Source organism: Clupea harengus, chromosome 24 (assembly GCF_900700415.2).
Source record: "Clupea harengus chromosome 24, Ch_v2.0.2, whole genome shotgun sequence".
Classification (NCBI taxonomy): Eukaryota; Metazoa; Chordata; class Actinopteri; order Clupeiformes; family Clupeidae; genus Clupea; species Clupea harengus.
Window position 1 is genome coordinate 17,633,728 of NC_045175.1, and position 22,722 is coordinate 17,656,449.

At 40.9% G+C, this 22,722-nt stretch overlaps 1 protein-coding gene across 1 annotated transcript in view; it reads right to left on the bottom strand.

Moving 5' to 3' along the window:
- Positions 1-4,745: 4,745 nt before the first annotated feature.
- Positions 4,746-22,722, bottom strand: part of LOC105906714 (complement C3-like) — a 32,095-nt gene continuing 14,118 nt past the window's right edge. The window contains exons 16-41 of the mRNA XM_042703639.1: positions 22,217-22,288; positions 21,548-21,742; positions 21,099-21,219; positions 20,751-20,839; positions 20,349-20,488; positions 19,838-20,050; positions 19,151-19,211; positions 18,109-18,195; positions 16,493-16,696; positions 15,745-15,820; positions 15,390-15,549; positions 12,885-12,980; positions 12,426-12,573; positions 11,861-12,024; positions 11,553-11,708; positions 11,289-11,348; positions 11,036-11,126; positions 10,325-10,373; positions 9,918-10,008; positions 9,647-9,736; positions 9,041-9,146; positions 8,842-8,931; positions 8,449-8,529; positions 8,065-8,148; positions 7,450-7,585; positions 4,746-5,169 (exon numbers count right to left, since the gene is read on the bottom strand). Of these exons, the coding sequence (XP_042559573.1) occupies positions 5,028-5,169; positions 7,450-7,585; positions 8,065-8,148; positions 8,449-8,529; positions 8,842-8,931; positions 9,041-9,146; positions 9,647-9,736; positions 9,918-10,008; positions 10,325-10,373; positions 11,036-11,126; positions 11,289-11,348; positions 11,553-11,708; positions 11,861-12,024; positions 12,426-12,573; positions 12,885-12,980; positions 15,390-15,549; positions 15,745-15,820; positions 16,493-16,696; positions 18,109-18,195; positions 19,151-19,211; positions 19,838-20,050; positions 20,349-20,488; positions 20,751-20,839; positions 21,099-21,219; positions 21,548-21,742; positions 22,217-22,288 (3,002 nt within the window). The 3' untranslated portion in view covers positions 4,746-5,027. The remainder of the gene's footprint in view (positions 5,170-7,449; positions 7,586-8,064; positions 8,149-8,448; positions 8,530-8,841; positions 8,932-9,040; positions 9,147-9,646; positions 9,737-9,917; positions 10,009-10,324; positions 10,374-11,035; positions 11,127-11,288; positions 11,349-11,552; positions 11,709-11,860; positions 12,025-12,425; positions 12,574-12,884; positions 12,981-15,389; positions 15,550-15,744; positions 15,821-16,492; positions 16,697-18,108; positions 18,196-19,150; positions 19,212-19,837; positions 20,051-20,348; positions 20,489-20,750; positions 20,840-21,098; positions 21,220-21,547; positions 21,743-22,216; positions 22,289-22,722) is intronic.

Below are 22,722 nucleotides of genomic sequence, written 5' to 3' on the forward strand. Positions count from 1 at the left end.
TTAGCTTTATTAAAATGGCCAACAACATTAACTGACATAGTTCATTTCATATCCTTGGTGTGAAGGGAGGGGAGAGAACGGGTAATTGTTATGTTGGGGGAGGGGTAAGAAAGGGTAATTGTTTGTTGGGAAAGATAAAGGTTAATTGTTATGTTGGGGAGGGGTAGGAAAGAGTAATTGTTACGTTGGGGGAGGGGTAAGAAAGGGTAATTGTTATGTTGGGGGAGGGAAGATAAAGGGTAATTGTTATGTTTGGGGAGGGGTAAGAAAGGGTAATTGTTATCTATGATTATCCCATTCTTTCTTCTCTTTGACTCTCCATAAGAAAAAAAAATGAAATGTCCGTGTGACCAAAGGTTTGCGTGACATCCACTCCATCCTCTCTACACTGCTGCACCAATCGTTTAACATGGTTGGCGTTTGTTCCAATTATGATAGAAATTTAGTGAGAGGTGTGAGGAGTTGGGAAGATGAGAGCAAGAACAGAAACAGTCTTGCAAGAACCAACAAGTTCGGCTGGGTACTCCACATCTACTACCACATAACCCCGATATGGATAACTAGACTTGGAGTCACTCAAGCCCCATAAATTCAATCCTGAAACTGGGAAAATAGGAACATCAGACAGATGTTGCTGGTACCAGCATTCAAAGATGATAGTGACTTGGGAGCCACTGTCTAGTAATGCTTTGCATGGGTTACCATTCACCCTCAAGGGTACAATACTAGGTGGACCAACTAAACCATCGGGAATGTGTGAAGCCTTCAGGGTGGTCACAGCACTCTTTTTGACCTCACAATTCACTCTTGAGCTTTTATCTGCTTGATTGTCTCTGGCAATTCTCAGGGCCTGAATTAACTTCCTATTAACTTTACCCTGATTTGCAGAGTTTGGGCATTTCGCTGCAAAGTGTCCATCCTCTCCACATCTATAACAAAACTGCTCTTCCACTGGAGACCTTCTGGGAGGGTTATCTGTTCGCCTAGGTTCTACAGCAGAAACTGAAACTGATGGCTCTTGTTCAGTAATTTTGTTATCTAACTGCTGCTGCAGTCGCTGGACCTGTTTCTTTAGAGCTGTGACTTCCGCTTCCCGTTGGACTCCTGTTGCCATGGCAGAGGCCACTGATACTTTAGCAATCTCTTGTCCAAATGGGAGGGGCTTCACTGCCACCGCTGCTACTAGGGATTTCAATTCTTTCATCTCTGACTTCAAGCTCTGCATTTCGGACAACTTCCAATCCATGCCCGACTGTGCTTGCACCCAGTTTACAGACGACACTAGTTTTGCTCTTGAAGCTTCATATTCCTCCTCCACGCGTATCTCTTTCAGGAGCTGCAGAAAGGTTGGCGGGTTGCTTTTCCTTTCTCTTACTCTGAGATTCACTAGCATTATGTCAGAAGATACTGCTCCCCTTAATAGCTGTTCCACTCGTGCTTTGTCAACACAAGCGTTAGGCAGCCCATCTCTCTCAACTACTTTCAGCAAAGAATGCTCAAGACGCCTCAGGAACTCTGACAACTTCTCACCTTCTCGCTGCTTCATTAATCTAAAAGCAAAGTACAAATCATCACCTGATTCAGCTGACCCAAAGGCATCCTCAAGAGACACTGTTCAGGGGTGATATCTACATTAGCTACTCGCGCTGCTTTAACTGTTTCAAGGGCTGGCCCTTTAAGGCTCTCCATGAGTCGTTTTCGTTTTTCTTTACGGGAGCAGTCAGACTCCTCAATCATGAGGTGGGCTTGATCCTTCCATTGCTCAAACGATTCTTCACCAGCTGGTGTGGGCAGTAGGCCAGAAAAGAGACGAAGACGCCGATAGCTACCACACTCCCCCTGAGGGCTTTCTGGCCTTCTCAAACAACTCTCCAACTGCTCTCAAGACATACTCGGTTGAGCCTGAAGCAGGACTTGCAAGAGAAAACAAAGACGGCAAGTCTTCTACAGTCTTGCCTTCAGCTTCAAGCAAATGTTTTATTTTGCCCTTTAAGTCTGACAGTGGAGGTGGTGCTTCCTCAAGCAAAGCAGGCTCACTCAGTATGATTGGCCATGGCTCAGTCTCATCACTAGGGATCACCTCTGTGGGAACACGTTCTTGAGGTATAGCCTCTTTGCATTCACATAATACAATTAAGCTTTTAAGTTCAGCATTGAATGTTCTCCCTCTGACACGCACCCGTCCCAAGCATTTAACTGACTCCAAAGTTTCTTCTATCTTCTCAGTCTCAATGCCTTCAGGAACTACCACAAGTAAAGCCTGTGCTTCAGTAATGCCCATGCCACGGCACCATCCCTTCAGTTCTATCCTTAACTTGGCCCGGTCAGTCATTTTACTTATTTATTTCACAAAAAATTAGAGGGGGAAAAAACTACTAGAAACCCAAAATAATTTCTCACTGGAGCCTCCATTTATGTAGCGCTCCCTTCGCTACTCTAAGTGATTAGCTAAGGGAGAATAGCTTAAAGTTCATATATATCTATTTAATATTATGGGTCCCTGTTCCCTTGTGAATATAAATAAAACCCAAAACAATGGCTTTATCTAGCGAATTATTATTATTATTATTATTTATATAAAATATCATATATAATACAAACAAACATTTAGAAAACTGATTCATAAACTCATAGTTGCCGACAAAAGGCATATGGCTTGGTATTCACGTTGCTCCAATGTAATCCAATTCACTAGTCTTTCACTTCGTTACAAAACAGAAACCATTAAATTATCAAAACAATCAAGACGTGTACTCTTAAGTTTGTACCACCAGCCAAAACTGAATGAATGGCGATGGATCTCCCGTTCGGCGCGTCACAACTCAAAACTAATCACTATGGCGGTTTCCCCAATTAAACATCAGCTGGGCCTATGCAAATAATGAAATGCGTAGAGTCACCGAAATAGCACCCAACACTTGTCGTGTCCGACAGTACAATGCGGGCGCAATCAGTTTAACAACAAACTCGTGAAATCAATCACCAAGTCTCAACTCACCAAATTATTCTTGATGTCGGCGAAAAATCATAGGACGAGCACGCACATGTCACGATATTGACGAAAAATCCAGCCTTTTATAGTCCGGCCCATTACCCTTTCTCTCCAATCCCCCAACATAACAATTACCCTTTCCTACCCCTGCCCAACATAACAATTACCCTTTCTCTCCCCTCCCCCAACATAACAATTACCCTTTCTCTCCCCTCCCTTCACACCAAGGATATGAAATGAACTCTGTGACACAGTTAATGTCATTGCCCATTTTACAGCTAAAGGACTGGTATTTAGCACACACTTTTATCCAAAGCGACGCACAGACAACCAGAAGCTATCAGGAATCAACCCTTACAACTATACTGCAACTATTATAATGAACTAATAACTGTTACAATTAACTAATAAATAACCAGCAGCTATCAGGAATCAACCCTTACAACTATACTGCAACTATTATAATGAACTAATAACTGTTACAATTAACTAATAAATAACCAGCAGCTATCAGGAATCAACCCCGGGTCAACCACTTACAAAATGGTGATGCTAATCACTGCACCACCACACCCACAATGAACTAGTAACTAGGGTGACCAGACGTCCTCTTTTAGAGACCTAAAAAATGCGTCCGGCAGGGATTCCAAAAACGTACCGGAATTTTGCCTCGTCGGATATTTGTGTTTCTCTGGGTCCTTCACAAACTAGTTTTTATGCCCTTACAAGTTTTGGAAAGGGTATCTCCCTTAGGTTCCACCTTCTTGCGCAAGCTCTGACTGTAGAGAAAATTGTCATTGGTCAACCGCCCTCTCTGTGTTGCCGGATGCATGATAATTATCCTCCAAAGACGATAATTTTGAGCATTTGGTACGATACTTCGCCATTTCCAATCTGGCAACACTGAGCACCTTGCTGTTTTCACTAGTTGCATTGTTTACAACAGCACATGACATCTGCATGTGTAAAAGATGTAAAAATGTCATCGTGGGGGGAGGGGGCGCAGTCATCTGCATGTGAAAAATATGTCAAAACTTCATTGGTGGCCGGTCATCTGTATGCTATACACTACCACGCCCCCTCACCCACGACAAAGTGTCGTCTTTTTCACAAACTCAAATAAGGTCACCCTACCAGTAACTATTACCATTAAAGTAACATAATGTGACAATTCTAACTTAAAATAACAGCTACAATGACTTTTTTTTATGGAGAATGGCCTCTCCGCCATGGCCATCGGGGGTCTGTAGGGAAATTACTGGGCTATGTAAGATTTCTGAAAGACACATTTGGATACAAGTTCGATTCAGAGCTAGCCATCTTTCTGCTGGATTAGTAAGCAGTTTATTTGCTGTCCTGCTTTATCTTGTCTTGCACTTGCTTGATGTTTGAGTGTGTTAGCAAAGTTGTTGACTCGCTAGTTTGTCATACACGAGGAAAGCAAATTTCAACAGGTTTCGCTAGGTTTAGCCGCTAGGGGGAGCTCCAAGCCAAAAACTCTGTAGTGCTGCTTTAACTAATACATATTACAATGGACTAATAACTATTACAATAAACTAATAACTATTATAATGAACTAATAACTATTACAATAAACTAGTAAAAGGTCTTGTACTCTGGAAGTTCCATCTCTCCATATTTGTAATGTTCATGGGGTTACAGAGGAAAGTTGATTTGCTAAAATATTGCTTTTTCACGTTGCCATACATTTGTCAAATACTCACTGAATGAAATAAGACAAATTCACAAAATGTCAGTTTATTTCTTTAATTGCGGAACTCAAAACAAAATGGCATCCAGCCATTGCCATTTTTGTCAGTTTGAAATCAGTAGAAGGTACCTGAAAGACTGTCAGCCCAGGTAGTTCTAAAACACAATATGTCTGTTAGCTTTGGGCTCTGTAGACAACAGTAATCTCTTTAAAAACACAAAAAAATCTGTAGCATTGTGGACAGATATTTTGAAACATAATTTGTCAAAAGAAAAAAACAACCACAACACTGTGAAAATAGGCTTATCCTATATGGTTATTATCCTATATGGCACATCCAAAATTAGTGACTTCGAAGGCGAGGCCTGTGATGCCTGTATAGGCGTCCTTGTACTCTGGTGACTGGCCCTCCACCTCAGTTGGCCAGTACTCCAACCAGGTCTGATGGCCCATCAGGTATCTAAAGCTGTAAAGTCACACACAAAGGCACACACAGACACACACACACACACACACACACACACACAAACACACACACACACACGTACAAACACACCAAACATGCACACAAACATGCAGATATATAACTGTCAATGTTGAATGCGCAACAATGTTTGTTTGTTTTTCTATTCATCCAAAATGTAAATCCTTTTGTCTGGAAGACCAGCTGGGATACACATGGGTTTATTACATTAGGCTGTGGGGGTGCTTTGCCGCAAGAGAGCCGTCAACCACGAATTAGATAGGTTAAAGGTTTCTTTCGGAAGAAATCATTCCCGGTGATTAGCCTATTGATTCCATAACGTGAATTAGGGCTGGGCGGTATGACGGTATATACCGTGCAACGGTAGAAATGTGTCTACAGGGAGAGATTTGGCTATACCCTTTCAACCGCGGTATACTCTTATTTTGAAATCCAATCGATTTATTTTTAGATAATGACCTCCGAACTATACATCATCCTACTTATTATACGGTTACTCGCCAAAACGATAGATGACATTCCTCCAAAATACCTCTTTAACGATTTTGTTGCTGTTTTGTGATTTCCGATTAGAAAAAATAGTTCTTCAGGCAAATAGAACTCTAAAGTTTCAGGTGTTGCGTAGCAACCCATTACTTGCTGACTTCAAGTTACAACGACTTTACGTTACGTTAAATGACTGGACTATTTGCGGAATGATATGAAAGAAGAAGCACAAATTAGATTAAATTAGAAGCACAAAACCTGTTGCCAATGACAGCAGACCTGCGAACGTTGGGGTGGCCCATTTAAACCATTTGAACATTCTGAAGAGCCATATAATACGATACCCAAAACAGTTTTTAAGCACATAACCTGCAAGGACTGTCATACCTACTTGTAGAGTAATCCTCGACTAATCCTCGACCTCGACTGGGAAAGATACAATATACTGAAAAATATGGACTGAAAAGTGTCTAGTGTAGCCATTTATTTACAGATTCTGTTCCATTTCTCTCAATGATGGTCAAATATTAGTAGTTAAAGATGCATGATTTCGATAGTTTAGATTTCTTTTCAGTATTTCAAAGTAAATGAGCTGTGGGAGCACAAGAACAGTGAGCGTCTAGCAGCGATTATCATAGACATATACATGTATGTATGTCTATAGCCCAACTATCGAGATTCTAAGTAACATGGACACAAAACTTTTTTGGTACTCCATAATCATAAACCCTTGAATATGAAAACGACTCAGTGAAATCGGTTGAGAAACGTAAACGCTATAGTGCTTTTTATCCAGAAAAACAGCAGCTCCATCATTTACTTGCGTCTGTTTACAGGCCAGTCTTCACCTCACCAATATGACGGCGACGTTAGCACGTCTATGTATATAGTATGTCTATGTGTAATGGCCAACTTCTTAATTCTTAATATGTGGCCATATATTAAAAAAAAAATTCTCATCATTATTGCGTTAACATATGGACACACATTGAAAAGAAAGTTTTAACACTTGAGTTATCTTCTGAAAGGACATTAAAGAAGCACTGGACTAAATGCCACAGAAAGATTTTTCCTTTTTTTTTTTACATGCACTTTGCTTTAATTTGACTGTTTAAAGATTCAATGGAAAAGTTCAGTACAAAGTAGGCCTGTACTGGCCATTATTGCTTAGGACCAATAGCCTATTGAGGCAGTATTGTTTCTGCACCTTAGTGTTCTTAAGGGTCAATAAATAAATGTCTGTGGACACATTTCGCCACCGCTGAAGTGTCCTCTTTTATTAAAAACTCAAATCTGGTCACCCTACGTCTAATAAACTGTGATATATACCGTAACCGTGATATAAAATTACAAATACCGTGATAGAAGATTTTGGCCATATCGCCCACCCCTAACGTGAATGTTCTCATCCGTGGGCTAGTTCCCTATTAAGCATTGCTATCTAATTCTCTTTTTACTGCTTGTCATAAACTATTGTATTCCTCTTTTGGAATAATATGAACAGGTTTGGGAGTTTATCAACAGTACAGATAACAAAATCAGATAACATAATTGATATGCTACAAAGAGGCACTTACTCTAACAAAAGCCCCAAGTATCCCTTCCTTATGAATTATTATGGAGCTTCAGTCGTGGGATTTCACGTGATGTGGAATTGAACTGTGTCTAAAAAGCTTGACACAGGGACGCATCAATACTGAGTAATGACTGAGTCCGACTTATTGGCGCCATCTAGGACATAGTAAGGGAAGTGCATGGAAAGTGGCATTTCCTCACCTGCCCTCAAGTTGTATCACGTCATCCCTGTGACCCATAATCAGGTAGGTCTTCCCCTCCTGCAGCGCCACGTTAATCCTGCAGTTAGGATGGGCAATGAACTCACGCGTTTGGCCCTCAACACCAAAGTCAGAACCTAGAGGGGAGAGAGAGAGAGAGAGAGAGAGAGAGAGAGAGAGGGAGAGAGAGGGAGAGAGAGAGAGAGAGAGAGGGAGAGAGAGAGAGAGAGAGAGAGAGAGATGAAGATGACAAAATGGCTGCTGCCAAAATCACTTTCAATCTGAAATTTAACACTGCCATGTCCTGGAAACAAAATGAAGGAAGGAAAAACGAATGCAAGAAAACAAACAAAAAAACACCAATGAATGAATAAAATAATGAATGAATAAAATAATGAATGAATTAATTAATTTAACCAACCAATCAATCAACAACCTTCCTTTTGTAATCTAAAGCTGTTATGGCGCAAGTAAAGGAACAGTTGTGACTAGTGTAAATCAAAACCGACGTGTCTTAAATAATTGCAAATATTAAGGGCATTTGTATTTGATGTGCAATTTTTTTTACATAATTAAATGACAAGAGGACAAAAAGATAAAGTAGGCCCCTGCATACCCTCTTTGATGACCTGGGTGACCTTCATGTGGTAGATGTCTGTGTGGACAGTCAGGTCCATCTTCTCCACTGTGACTTTATAAACTGAGGAGAACAACAACAATGGATACAAGCAGTATGTCAGTCAAACGTCATATGCATACACGGACACATATACAACCTCTCTTGCTCAAAAACGTTCTCTATCTCTTATACACACACAACCTCACCCTCTCTAGACACACACACACAACCTCTCTTGCTCAAAAACTTTCTCTATCTCTTATACACACACACACCACCTCACCCTAGAAACACACACACAACCTCACTCTCTCTCTCTCTCTCTCTCTCTCTCACACACACAAATGCACACGCACAGACACAAATGAAAGGTGTGTTCACCATAGTCCACGCCTTGTTCGCATGCCTTGTCAGATCTGTCACCGTCATTCACTTCTCCTGTCTTCTGAACACAGCAGCTTTCTATAAGTTATCAGGAACAAACACATTAGCTATCTCACACAGAGAAAGAATAACTAAGGGTGTGGTCACAGCCTGTAAATAGAAGGGAGAGTGTGAACAAATTATTAGCCCCCAGGAAATGATTCAGGGAAATTCTGTGTACTAAGTTGAAATTAAGTACACTAGAGTTTTTATTTATTGAGGTGAGACTAAAGAAAATATTAAAGACAAGAATACTGGGGAAGTGGATCAGTGTGCACAAGACGGTAACTATAGCGTGGCAATGGGATGGACTGATATGCAGGTAAACTACCTGCTAACCTGCTAACCTACCTTCAGCGCACTTGCAGAGGTCTTTGTAACAGATCCTGTTCAGCTCGCCACCCATCTTTAGAGGGTGGTAGAACCGCACACAGCGGCTATCTGAAATTAAACCAAGAAAATGTTTTTACATTAATGAGTTGATGTAGAATTGCTGCAGGATGAGGTCACTCTTTCTCTCTCCAGTCATGTTTTGTATGTATTTACTTACCCAAATCAAAATACTCGTACACAGTCACTGCAGCAGGTTGAAGCAGACCCACCTCCATCATTTTGTGGATCCTAAAAGCAATTTTGTCTGCTCTGGTATGAGAGACCTGAAAGAGAGAGAGAGAGAGAGATAGAGAGAGAGAGAGAGAGAGAGAGATAAGGAGAGATAAGGAGAGACAGAGACAGAGAGGGTGGCAGGGATTGAAAGAGAGGCAGTGAGAGAGAGATAGAGGCAATGAGAGAGAAAGTGGCAGAGACAAAGAGAGAGAGAGAGAGAAACAAAGAACAGAGGTAAACACAAAAGGGAATATGATGGAGAGAATGGCATTGTTTGTTGATCCAGAATGAGAAAATGTAATGGAGGTTGGGGAAATGAAGGAGAAAAAAAAAATGGCACCTTTCAGAGACAGAAACAGACAGACAGACGGCCGTGAGACAGACAGACAGACAGACAGACAGACAGAGAGACAGACAGACAGACAGACAGACAGACAGACAGACAGAGAGACAGACAGACAGCAAACAGACAGACAGACAGACAGACAGACAGACAGACAGACAGACAGACAGACAGACAGACAGACAGACAGATGTCTTGATGGTGCACCTTCTCCAGGTAGATAATGAGGGAGCCTCTGTCTGACAGCATCTTGTCCATCTCAAATTTCTGGATGTACCTTTCTGCACCTGTGGACAACTACAAGCAAGAGAGAAGCCAAAGATCAATGAGTCCCTGCATTATTAGAACTTTTTTTCAACCTCTAATGACCAAATTCTTCTATGTCGCCCCATCCCTGCTCTGTCTAACCTTTGATTAAACAACAACAACAACAACAACAACACCAACAGCAACTACACTATATTGTTAGGCCACTCACTCTCATGAGATCAGTTTCATCCACACTGAAGCCAGTCAGCAGTCCAATGTCCAGGATGGACATGGTAGCATCACGATCTTTTGACAGGTACCTGAGAATAATGATGAACACATTTCAAGTCCAGATTGCCATAAACGTTTCATGTCCGTTCACCTCTGAGGTTGAGGTTCAAGTTAGCAGACTTTTTTGTCATTTTGGCTATTGTGTGCATGCCAACTGTTTAAGCTGACATAGGATCATTCATAAAATCAGAGATTTGTGAGTGAGCGTGCATGCAGAGATGTGAATATGTGAGAGGTTGTGACTGTGCATGTACATGTGTGTTTGCAAGTTTGCACGATCTGTGTATCTGTTGTACAAATACGTCAGCAAAGCCCATATGTCTCAGAGAGATATTATGAACTTACAAGACATCAATGGTTAGCAGGTACGTTTCAGTGGCATCCTTGTATGTTACTGTGGAATGAATAAGAGTAATCTGATTAGTTAAGAGATGGCATTCTGTTACGTCACTTTAGAATGAAAAAGACGAATCTGATTGGTTATGAACTGGCATTCTGTTACGTCACTTTAGAATGAAAAAGACGAATCTGATTGGTTATGAACTGGCATTATTTTACATCACTTTGGACTGAATAATAGGAATCTGATTGGTTATGTGTTAGGTGAAAATTCACCCTAGTTATCTCAGGACTCCGGAGCTGCATATAAGTATATTTATTAGACAAACAACAATTGCAATCGGGCTCACTCCCAGCACAAGGCTGAAAGTGAAGCAATATTAAACACATCACACAAGGTTTATATAGACAGAAGTTTAACGTTCAGTAGGGATAACCACGTGGTGGATTTCTGACGTCCGAGGCAAGGATGGAAGTTTTGCAAAAGGTCAGAAGAAGCACAGTTCGACCCTCCTTATCACCTCTGGTCTAAACATGCTCTTGTACATATGCAGACTAAGTGGCACCTAATAATCTAAGTCACACACACGCAGAAACACAGAAAAGCCATGTTCCTGCTTACATAAGTGCATGATTCATATAAGGTAATTAACAGTGCTTGGAAATTATCTCCATCATTATGAACTGGCATTTTGCTCGTCAAGCCACTAATCGTACCTTTGTCTTGCTTCTCCAGCTTCACCTCTAAATCAAACATCTTGCATTCTGTGGCTATGTCACTGGGCATGGCATAGTACAGAGTCATTACCTGGACAGAGATAAAAAAAAAGATACCACCCCGTTTCAAAACGCTCAACAACTATATAGTGCATTTCCATTTTTGACATAAGGTCTGTTTTGTTAAATTGTATGTTTTGTAAACTAAAATGACAACATGTAAGTCTTTGATCTATGTCTACGTGAGCCTTACCGACAGAGTTGCCTCCCCAGTCCCAGTGGCATGCACAGTCAGGTTTTGGTTCATGTCCATCTGCAAGTCAGCAAATATCATATTATATCATATTGTATTGAACATAAAACATGACATATGAAAACGTGAAATCCTTTGATAGAACATTCTGTTTCACAACAAACCAGATACATTAGATAGATGAGTGTTGGCATTTGCAAATGAAAATACATCCATTGCATTTTCAATTTTCAACAAACAAACAAAAACAAACAGTGCTCACACCTTGTCTGATCGGGTTAGGAAGGCATTGCTTTTGGTGAAAGTCCACTTAATAGGCTTGGTGCGCCCGGAGACCTTGATGTCAATTTCCATGTTCTGCTCCTGCTGCTTGACCTGCTCTATGTAAGCAGCCACAGCCTGGAACACCATGACGGTGGACTGGTGGGGGATGAAAGCAGAGGTGGTTGGTGATTAGTGTCTTTCAGCTATCAGGAGTCAGCTGAGAGAGGACTGATGACTGACAACAACACAATGGCAAATTATCCATCTACTATTGTTTTACAAGACTACTAATATGCATAGTGCTTCACCTGTGTGGATCCATAGCCTCCTCCATGTTTCTGCTGTTTGTTCAGCCACTTCACGATGGGACCTGCCTTCTCAAACTCCTTGGCCTTCACCAGGGCAAGAAGGGCATAGGCTGTGGCCTCCAGAGTGAAGAGATGATTGCCTGGGACTGGCCAGTGAGTGCCACCTAAAGGTTTTGAAAAAAAAAAAAAAATCATTTTTTGCCATTAGACTAGTCATAGTACAACATGCAAGAATTCAAAATGCCAGTGAGGACATGTTCAACCGGAAAGAGGTTTTACTGTTTTTTACATGGGGTCCTTTGCTTCTACTTAATATCACATATTTTCTAAAATGTCTCTTACAATACAATTATTACACTATTATCCCCCCCCCCCCCCCCCCCAACCCCTCCAATCATTAAAAAATTCAAGGCAGGAAGCGGGAGCCCTCCTTTGGGTTACCTCAAGGCTCTGTGCTTGGTGCATATCTCCTCTCAATGTAAACAACTTGCTTAGGTTTGATTATACACTCACGTGGCTTCTCTTGTCATCACTATGCTAAATCACACCAAACTTCCCAGCCCACCTGCAGCATGTTTGAACAGGATCTCCTGGTTCAGTTTTTCTTCATTGGCAAGGGCATAGGAAACCATGGCAACAGCGTAGGGATTGTTCAATGTCTTTAGCCGGCCTTCCAGATATTCACGAGCATTCTTCATGCTGCCTGGAAGACTCTGTGGTGTGGATCATATAGGCCAGAAAGAATAGATTTATTATTGCAGTTATACCGATCCACTCCTTAATCATATCATGTGCCTGACTTTTTAGCATTTGAAATATACATAAAAAACAACATGAATTGAAATAGTTGTTGGAAGATACACCCAAATCATAGACATGTGTTGGTTACCATTAAGCATTGTGACTTTACTGTTTAAGATACAGAACAGTTGGTATGCCAACAGTTAGAATCTTAAACAGTAGAGTCACATTAGCAAGACAGTCTTTATTGTGTTGCCAGCGTGTCCAAAGTGGTGAGACTTACAGCAACAGTCTCGATGCAAAGATTACTGCCCTCCTGCATGGCGATCAGCACAAACGCCGTCATGGAAGCATCCGCATCATTTCCTCTTACGCCACCCTGGAAACACATGACAACACATTGGTCCAAGTCCATAGGCCTGTACTCATCATTCAGTTCACTAGTTTTCCCATTGGAAGGCTTGATTTAGAGAGCTGATAATGAGTATGTTTGGCTTTGGTAGCTGGCCGTGGCCCTGAGTTGCCTATAGTGGAGATCACGTGCAAGCTCCCAGCTTTATAGAAAACATCCTTTAGAGTGGAAAATCCATGGTGGATGAGCTGGTGGTGGTGGTGTGGGTGGGGGTTGGGGGTTGGGGCACGCTGAATGTGAAGGCTCCTGAATAGATGCTGGAAATCAGGGTGAATGGGCATCACCTTCAAAGCTGAGGTGTTGTTGCCTTCAGCTAACCAGTTGCTTCCTCAAGACGAATTATTGTTGATGCTGGTCGTGCTAACAGGTCGACGATCAGTCTTGTTTCCCTAAATATTTACGTTGGGAACTATGAACAGTGGTGCATCATGGTCGAAGCCAGAGCAGAGGGTGCATGCTATGGGTTTGATCCCCATGAAACTATGTTATTTAGCTCGACGTCAATAGGGGACTTGATTCCACAGTCACTCTGACTGCATAACTTACATTGGTCGAAAAAAGGGCTAATGCGTGTAAAGGTGAGTTCCCCGTTAGGAACTGCTGGAGATTATGGAAAGGTGTTTGATAAGCTCTGTGCGACTGCTTGATGAATGACCTCGGTGTAGAGTGAAAATGCAAGACTTCTTGGGGAAACTGAATGAATGACCTCTGTGTAGCATGAGAAAGCAAGACAGAATTCTGAAAAGGACAACATTTAGGCTAGGAGTCCTGCTGGAAACGCTGAAGAAGTGACTGTATCCTGAGAAACGCCTGGATTAGGCGTCGGATGTATGAAGCCCTGTTCTTCTAATTCACTGTGGTCAGCCAAGTTCTGCGACCCCTACTTAACCTCTGCCTATGGGAAGCTATGCTGGAGCCTGTGACGTGGTGGACAGATAAGGAGGGTTTAAATCTCCTAGAAAATAGAAGTGGCATTGGTGACGGCTGTCAACCAGCTCTATGCGTTCCTCCTGAACTTTGTTTAGAGAACATCATTACATTTTCAGAGTAACTCTTGTTGGATATTTTTTATAAGTTTATGAACATGGATTAATTCCTAAGTATGAAAAGCCTCACTCAAAATGGCTGACAAATGGAATACCAAACAGTTGACTAGTAGCCTGGATAGAGACAAGATTAATTGATCCTCCACAGGATCCCAGGGTAAGAAAGGGGGCCAAAAACACACACACACACACACACACACACAGAGAGACAAGTTAGGAGTAAAAGTTAGAGAATGGGGTTAGTTCTGATTGGCCTTGGAGAACAGCCAAACACAAGAGAGTGGGAGGAACTAGGTTTCTTTAAAAAGTCTGACCCAACATTCATACAATGAGATCGCGCTAATCTATGGACCATCTCCTTTTTGTGGCTTAACCCTCTGAAGTCCGATATCCCTGTGCAGGGATATGGTGGTTTTTATGGGGAATTGCTTTTAAAGCTCAGCCAGTTTTTGTCGGAGAGACATAGAAATTACACCCCCAGAAACCTTGAACCCTTTTCTTTTCAAATTTACACAGTTTGAAACAAATATATAAATAAGCACTTTGTAAGGAGAATAGGACTAGTCTCTTGCACTTTTCAGTCTCTGAGTGAGGTTTCAGCTCCTAACGACCCGCCCATTAGCAAATGACAGCTATTCATATGATAAGGGTATGGTAATTCAGTGATCTCTATTGGGCCATGGTGTGTCAAGAAATCCTGTGGGGGGTACGGGTCACAAAGACATTCCAGGGCCATTAGGTAAGGGCCATTGTTCTTGTCTGAGGTGTCCCAGGTGTGTTTACACCTAACTCATCAATATGCATTAGTAGGGACACTAGTTTTGAAAAGGTACAGGTCACTCTAAAATTATAAATATATAGTAGTGAAACCACACACACTTTCTAAATGCTAAACTCACCTTTGTAAAACTAACACTTATGTTTACAAAGTTCAGAGTTCAAAAGCCTTGCTCCAAAATCTTTACAATGTATTTTTTGTACAAAGTCTGAGCACCTCTGAAAGTATGTTTTTGGAAGGGTTTGTTTAGATTTGATTTAAATTCAATCTTTTTTTACTACATTCCTTTCATTCCCATGTTATTATTGCTGAGGTATTCTAGAATATAATCATACATGCCACTTTTGCCTCAATGTTTTTAGTTAGGTGAAATAAACTAAAATATCAAGGCATGGCAGACTACCTAAGAGAGTGAAAAACAGGCTCGGACTCAGTAGTGTTAATGACTACAATAAACCTGAGATCAACACAAGTGGCCTTTTGACTCTTGATTGTGGAATTGCAAGAGAGTGGCTGGTTTTCGCTGCGACACACTCATTGAGTATCCCATACCACCATTTCTGCATGGACAACGTTGACGATCTCCTTGAAGGAGCCATCTGGCTGCTGGGAGTTCAGCACCAGCCACTTGAGGGCGTCACAGATCACGTTCTCCTGAATGCTAATGATGTCACTGGCCATGGCAAAAACCTTAGCCACGTACGCTGTGAGCCTAAAGGGGTTGGTGGGGAAGGGAGGGAGAGAGGGAGAGAGGTAGAGAGAGAGAGATAGAGAGAGAGAGAGACAGACAGACAGACAGACAGATCAATAGATAGATAGAGCATGGTTATATAACATCAGTATTATTGATTTCATGTGATGACATCATTACTCTCATGAGTCATGTTGCCGTGTGAACACAGCTCACCAAGCGCTGCCTTGGCTGTTTGTAAAAGTGGCAAACGCCCCATCTGCTTTACGGAAGGCCAACTCTTGCTGGTAACCTACAGAGAATGAAAGCAAGAGATGCAAATGCTGAGAATTACACCCACATATCTGTCATACTTACACGGACACACACTCATACAGACACAAAAATATTTACACTTTAATACTGTAAAATACAGACCAAAAGCTTTAAACTTAGGTAATAGTGACAGGTCTAATAAGTAAAGCTAACATTGTTTTTTTGCCAGATAATTTCAGTCAGGAGCTGCACCACTCACCATTTTATAAAGCAGTACGTTGGCTTCATACCTTTCTAAACAACTTTGGATAAAAGTGTCTGCTAAATGACTAAATGATGTAAATATAACTTCTCAAAAAGACAGGGGGCAATTACCCTACCTGCTCGGATACTTGTGTTATAAATGGTTTTGTCCAATGCACTTATAGTGTTGTTTATTGTAGGCAACACTGTTTAGTTTTAGCACAATGGACAAAATGAATACCTCACAGCCAGTTTTGTCTGTGGTTAAGAGAATGATGGTTTTACATGTTTGATGGCAGATTATAACACAGGGTTATGGTTAGTAGGACATGCTAAACAATGTAGAATACTTTAAAACGTAAAGAAAGTGTAAAAATGCAGGAAGTTAATTAAGATTTGGAATTTTCAAGGGGAAATGACTGTCTGTGACCCACTAATTTTTATGTTTTGCATCGTCATGACTCACCCATGTTGATGTATTTGACAGCTGTGTCTCTCTTCTCCAGCCCCACCTTCTCCCACTGGACAGTGGCGTCCAGGTAGTGGGTGGCGATGAGGGGAAGCGTCATGTAGATCATGTTCTGCTCTCCACAGCCTCTGGGCTGCACGATGAGGGAGCCCATGGAGTCTCCTGTGATGGCTTGCTCAATGGTCTGGCTGATCTGCTCCCCTGATAAGACACATAGTCACATCCTCAATATGCATAGAACATTATAAAAAGCAAATCTTATATGATCAGAATAATAAGCTCACAATCAAAATTAGGTGAAAAACACAGAAAAAAGAATGTGGAATTAATAAATACAGTGGAAAACTTCAAGGTTATCACATCCCCAGTGCACCAAAAAAAGGTATGTAAAAATGCAATCCTAACAAATCTATTTAAAGAGGACCTATGCTTTTCCCTTTCCTTTAGTGTGTTGTATAGCTTTTTATGCATGTAAATGGTCGGCAATTTTTAAAAGCCCAAAGCACATGGCAGAGGGAGTAACTCTCTCCAAAAGAATACACTTTTCTCAGCTGCTTCAAACTCCTTATTGGAATTCCAGCCCCTACTTACAAGATGATGCAATCTCGCAACACAATCCTTATTTCCTGCCTAGCTGACCAATCAGAGCACAATGGGCTCATAGGAAGGGAGGGCTTAGAAGGACACAGGAGGTCTAACAGATCATTTCAGACAGAGGGTGAATAGACATGTAAAGTATTAACTACTTAATAACCGAGAGTGAGGTCATGCCGGGAAATATCAAACTGAGGCTTTAACGTATCGACCGAGCGATAGCGACACATCGCCACCCACCGAACGGTCGAGGTTAGTAAGTTGTTTATTATATGGCATTTTATGCTCCTTTCATTTCGAAAATGAAAAGAAATGGTAATTGTAAACATGCCGTTTTGTTGAGCTCTCAAGTCTTCTCACGACACAATGTGTTTCAGGTCTTGCATAGCAACCAATTACTTGCTAACTTCAAGTTACAATGATCAATAGAGAACGGAAAACACGGCTCAGCTGAAATGGCTTTAATTTACAGTAAAGTAACAACACAAGTGATTCAAACTATAGTGTCTAGTCTTCATCATCACTTTCAATGACAAATCTCCGCTTCTTCTGAATTTCCTCATGGCTGTTGATGTTTTCATTTTTGTCTGGATAGTAAAACTCAGACTGATCGCTTTCGATCAGATGGATCCGTATTGACCGGTAAGGAGGACTATGCATTAGCCAATTAGAAAGCTTGTACTGTCCTTGCCATATAATAAGAGAAAATAATGTGTTTTTTGGAATATCGAAGCATGGAAATCCATGTTCTGGGTACAGAAATTCATGTGTTACTGGAGACCTGATGTGTGTCACTACAGTTATTAATAAGACCACAAATGCATTTTAGTTTATCAACAATCCTTGTGTCATTGGCACTCTAATCGACCTACATTGGTTAATTTACTTCCTATTCTGGGTTTAACATGGAATATCGTTAGGAGTCATCCGAAGGAAATTGAGACAGGTCAACTTGTGCTATAGATGTGTCACTAAAAATTATGTTTTTTCAGGGAGGTTTGGGTAGGGTTGGCACCAACCTGAGACTGAGAAGTGGGTACTGGCCGGTGTGCCGGGCACCTGTTTCTTTGGGATGTGGCTCAGAATTTCCTCAAATTGTTGCCCACCTTGTTTACAGAGGGAGCAAAGTGAAAGACATACAGAGGTAGGAGAGTGAGAGAAAAAGAATGAATGAATTGCAGCAATAGAATGTACTTGGTGTTTTTAAATATAATAATAATAATACTAAAGTATTACTAAAGTATCATGTACTTTATATATTATACATACTACTACTACTACAACTACTACTACTACTACATGTAGTACTTATTGTGTTTGTAAGTTTTTATGTTCACTGTACAGAACAAATTCCAGGTAGGTGTAAACCTACTTGGCAATAAATACTATTCTGATTCTGATTCTGATTCTGATTCTACTGCTACTGCTGCTACTACTACTACTACTACTACTACTACTACTACTACTACTAATCCTACTACTACTACTACTACTTCTACTACTACTACTACTATTACTTCTTCTGCTACTACTACCACTGCTACTACTACTACTACTGCTACTACTACTACTACTACTACTACTACTACTACTACTACTACTACTATTACTTCTTCTGCTACTGCTACTACTGCAACTACTAATACTGCCACTACTACTGCAACTACTACTACTACTACTACTTCTACTGCTGCTACTGCTACTACTACTACTACTGCTACTGCTACTGCTACTGCAACTGCTACTGCTACTGCTACTGCTACTGCTACTGCTACTGCAACTGCAACTGCTACTGCTACTGCTACTGCTACTACTACTACTACTACTGCTACTACAATTACTTCTTCTGCTACTGCTACTGCTACTACTACTACTGCTACTACAATTACTTCTTCTGCTACTGCTACTACTGCTACTACTACTACTGCCACTACTACTACTACTGCTACTACTATTACTTCTTCTGCTACTACTACTACTGCTACTACTACTAATAATTATAATATTAATAATAATGATGATGATTCAACTTCCGTGTCAAGAACTTAATATCACACTCACCATGCTCTACTGGGTTCAGAACGACTTTCTTCACAGGAACCTCCGTCCGTACACCTTCAGACTGTGACAACAAATACATTACATCCATCCACCTTTAGCCTCTATATCCATCCATCCATCAATCAATCCACCCACTCATCCATTGATTCATTCTTCAATCTATTCGTTTTTTATTTTAAATTCACCATTCTCAGCAGGGGTCATCATTTATCCATCCATTTACCCATCTATCCAACTATCTATCTATCTATCTATCCCTCCATCCATCCATCCATCTATCCAACTATCTATCTATCTATCTATCTATCTATCTATCTATCCCTCCATCCATCCATCCATCTATCCAACTATCTATCTATCTATCTATCCCTCCATCCATCCATCCATCTATCCAACTATCTATCTATCTATCTATCCCTCCATCCATCCATCCACCATCCATCCATCTATCCAACTATCTATCTATCCCTCCATCCATCCCTCCATCCATCCATCCATCCATCCATCTATCTATCTATCTATCTATCTATCTATCCCTCCATCCATCCACCATCTATCCATCTATCCAACTATCTATCTATCTATCTATCTATCTATCTATCTATATATCCCTCCATCCATTTATCCATGCATCCTTCTACTGATTTGTTTGTTTGTTTGTTGGTTTGTTTCTGGAGATACACTCACCACCACCAGCAGGTCCTTCTTGACACCATCGGTGAGGTGTGAGTCGTACACGGCTCCCTTCACCTCAATGGTGTGTTTGCCCAGCTGCATGGGGATCATGACAAAGGGAACTGCTCGTGACGTCATGGGATCCATTTCGATGGTGTCGCGGTACTTGCCCTTCTTGGTGGCCACGCTGCACACGTCCTCGGTCTCCAAAAGCTCCACACGCACCTGGCAGATGGAGAGAGAGTGTCTCTTTGGTGTTTAACCCTATTACAGTACATCGGTTGTTTGTTTTTATTATTAACATCCATTGGCAAACCCATACAATTAAAAATCAATAAATGTTACCCATATATCACAAACAGCTTTTTTTTGTGTGCAGCAATACAAATTGATTTGAACTTTTCAACATATTGTTAATGGCTGGCAAAATACTGTATAACTGTAGTGTGCTGCAAAGAAAAGGGGAAAAACATTGAAGTGTTATTGTGATTTTCCTCTCTAAAGATTCAGTGCAAAATGTTACCTTGATTTCGAAGTCATTGTAGTTGTAGAGGATGGCTTTGATTTCAATCTGCTCATTTCGCACTACAGAGTAGGGCAGCTTCAGATCGATGAAGAAATCTTTCATTACAATCATTTCGTAGGGCTCCGCCACACAGATCCCTGAGGAAACAGAGGTGGATGCACAAAGAAAGGCAAGACAGTGAGAGAAAATGGAGTGGCTAAAGCACAAATGGCACCAGCTAGGACTATCTGTCTGCATGTTGAGCTCTAAAATGGAGATATGTGCTTTCTAAAGACAGTTCTGAAAGTTCTGAGAAATAGTTCTGCAAGTTCTCAGAAAGAGTTATGTGAGTTTTATGAGCTCTACATTGGATTTCTGAGAGTTTTGGGAAGTCTGTGAGAGTGTGAGCTTACGATTTACCAAGAGTTTTTGAAATGCTGATGGCTGTAACCTGCCAACTGGTGATGGAGTCTTTCAGGAAGCTCTTCTTTGTAATGGAGGTGGAAGTGCTGGAATTGGCAGAGATGACAATCGTACTAATGTAAATGTATGTCATTGTTCAAAGGACTTTTGAATTATTATTATTATTATTATCAACAAAAATTATTACATTTTTGTAATTAATGTAATAGTTCAGTAATATCAGAAAGGAAGGAAGACAGAGAAAAGAATGAATGGTAGATGAACTAAACAGATGTATTTCTCCTTCATAAAAAACACCATAGTTCTCTTGTCAGTTAGTCAGTTAGTTCTCAATGCCTCTCTCACCAGTGTTTGTCATCTGGAGGGCACTGGGGAAGATCCTCAACATCCCAAAGCCAACTCTCTGGGAACTGGGAACGGGAAACAATGTCGTCCGAGTCTGTGTAGAAATCATCATCCTCATCACCTGTGTAGAAAAGGAACAAGTTCAGTTTCAGTTGTGTTCATTAATATAGCAACTTTAACAAGGTTCACATGAATACATATGATCAAGATTTTTTTCAAGTCTCTTTGTGCTGCTCCAAGGTTTTGAGTGTGTGTGTGTGTGTGTGTGTGTATGTATGTGTGTGTGTGTATGTACCCACATTTATGTGTGTGTATGTTTTTGATTATACATATATTATTTTGTGTGCATTTTTGTGTGGGTATGTGTGTATATGTGTTTGTGAAATGAGTGTGGGTGTGTCTGCATGTATGTGTATTTCCACACAATATGTAGATATGGGGGTTCTTACTGCGGGCTAGATGAAGTTGCTCATCTTTGGCTTCTTTCTTCTGATCGGCCATCTCCGTGCAGCAGTGCAAGAAGGCCTTCACACACTTGTCTCCATCTGTGATATATTCCGTTCGACGTTGACAGGTGAACCCCATGATGTTGTCCTTCATTCCATCCACACAGCACTGACGCTCTGTTCCCTTGTACTTAGCAGCTGAGAGGAAAACAAAAACAAAAATGTGTTAAAAATGGACTGTGATGTGTTTCAAGGATTTCCTATTTGTGTATGTTACTCAAAATTATTGTTAACCATTAAAGGACTGTGACCACAAATATGTCATTAGAAAGCACTGGCGCTCTGTGTCATTGTACTTAACAGCTGAGAGGAAAACAAGAATGTGTTGAAAATGGACTGTTCAAGGTTTATCTATTTGAATATGTTACTCAAAATTCTTGTTAACCCTTTAGGGACTGTGACCACAAATATGTCATTAGAAAGTAGCAAACTAAAGGTTCCATTTGATGATGTGATCATTTAATTTGTCGACCCTTTCAATAAAAGTTGATGTTAATTTTAGCTCTGTCTGGTATAACTCTGGAATGACTCACAAAATAAAATGAAATTAAACATTTGGATGAATATTTGGATGGAAATCCCGCTGGTGGCTGTGGTGACAACTGAACTTACTCAGAGAGTTGTGCAAGTCCTGAATGGTGATGGCTCTACGTCTCCTCTGGGGTGGCTTTGGGCATGTGGGTACTGGGGAGAGGAGAAACAAATCAACCTTAACAGACTGAGCAAGACCTGAATGACACCCATTTACTAACTACTTACTAACCGAGAGTGAGGTCATGCCGGGAAATATCAAACTGAGGCTTTAACGTATCGACCGAGCGATAGCGATATTTCCCGGCGTGACCAAACGGTCGAGGTTAGTAAGTTGTTTATTATATGGCATTTTCCGCTCCTTTCATTTTGTTAATGAAAGAAATGGTAATTGTAAATAGAAAACATGTCGTTTTGTTGAGCTCTCAAGGCTTCTCACGACACAATGTGTTTCAGATGTTGACTAGCAACCAATTACTTTTAATAGAAAACTGTCAATAAGGCTCTGCCAAAATGGCTTTAATTCCAACACAAAGTAACAACACAAGTGATTCCAAGTTTCTAGTCTTCGTCATCACTTTCAATGA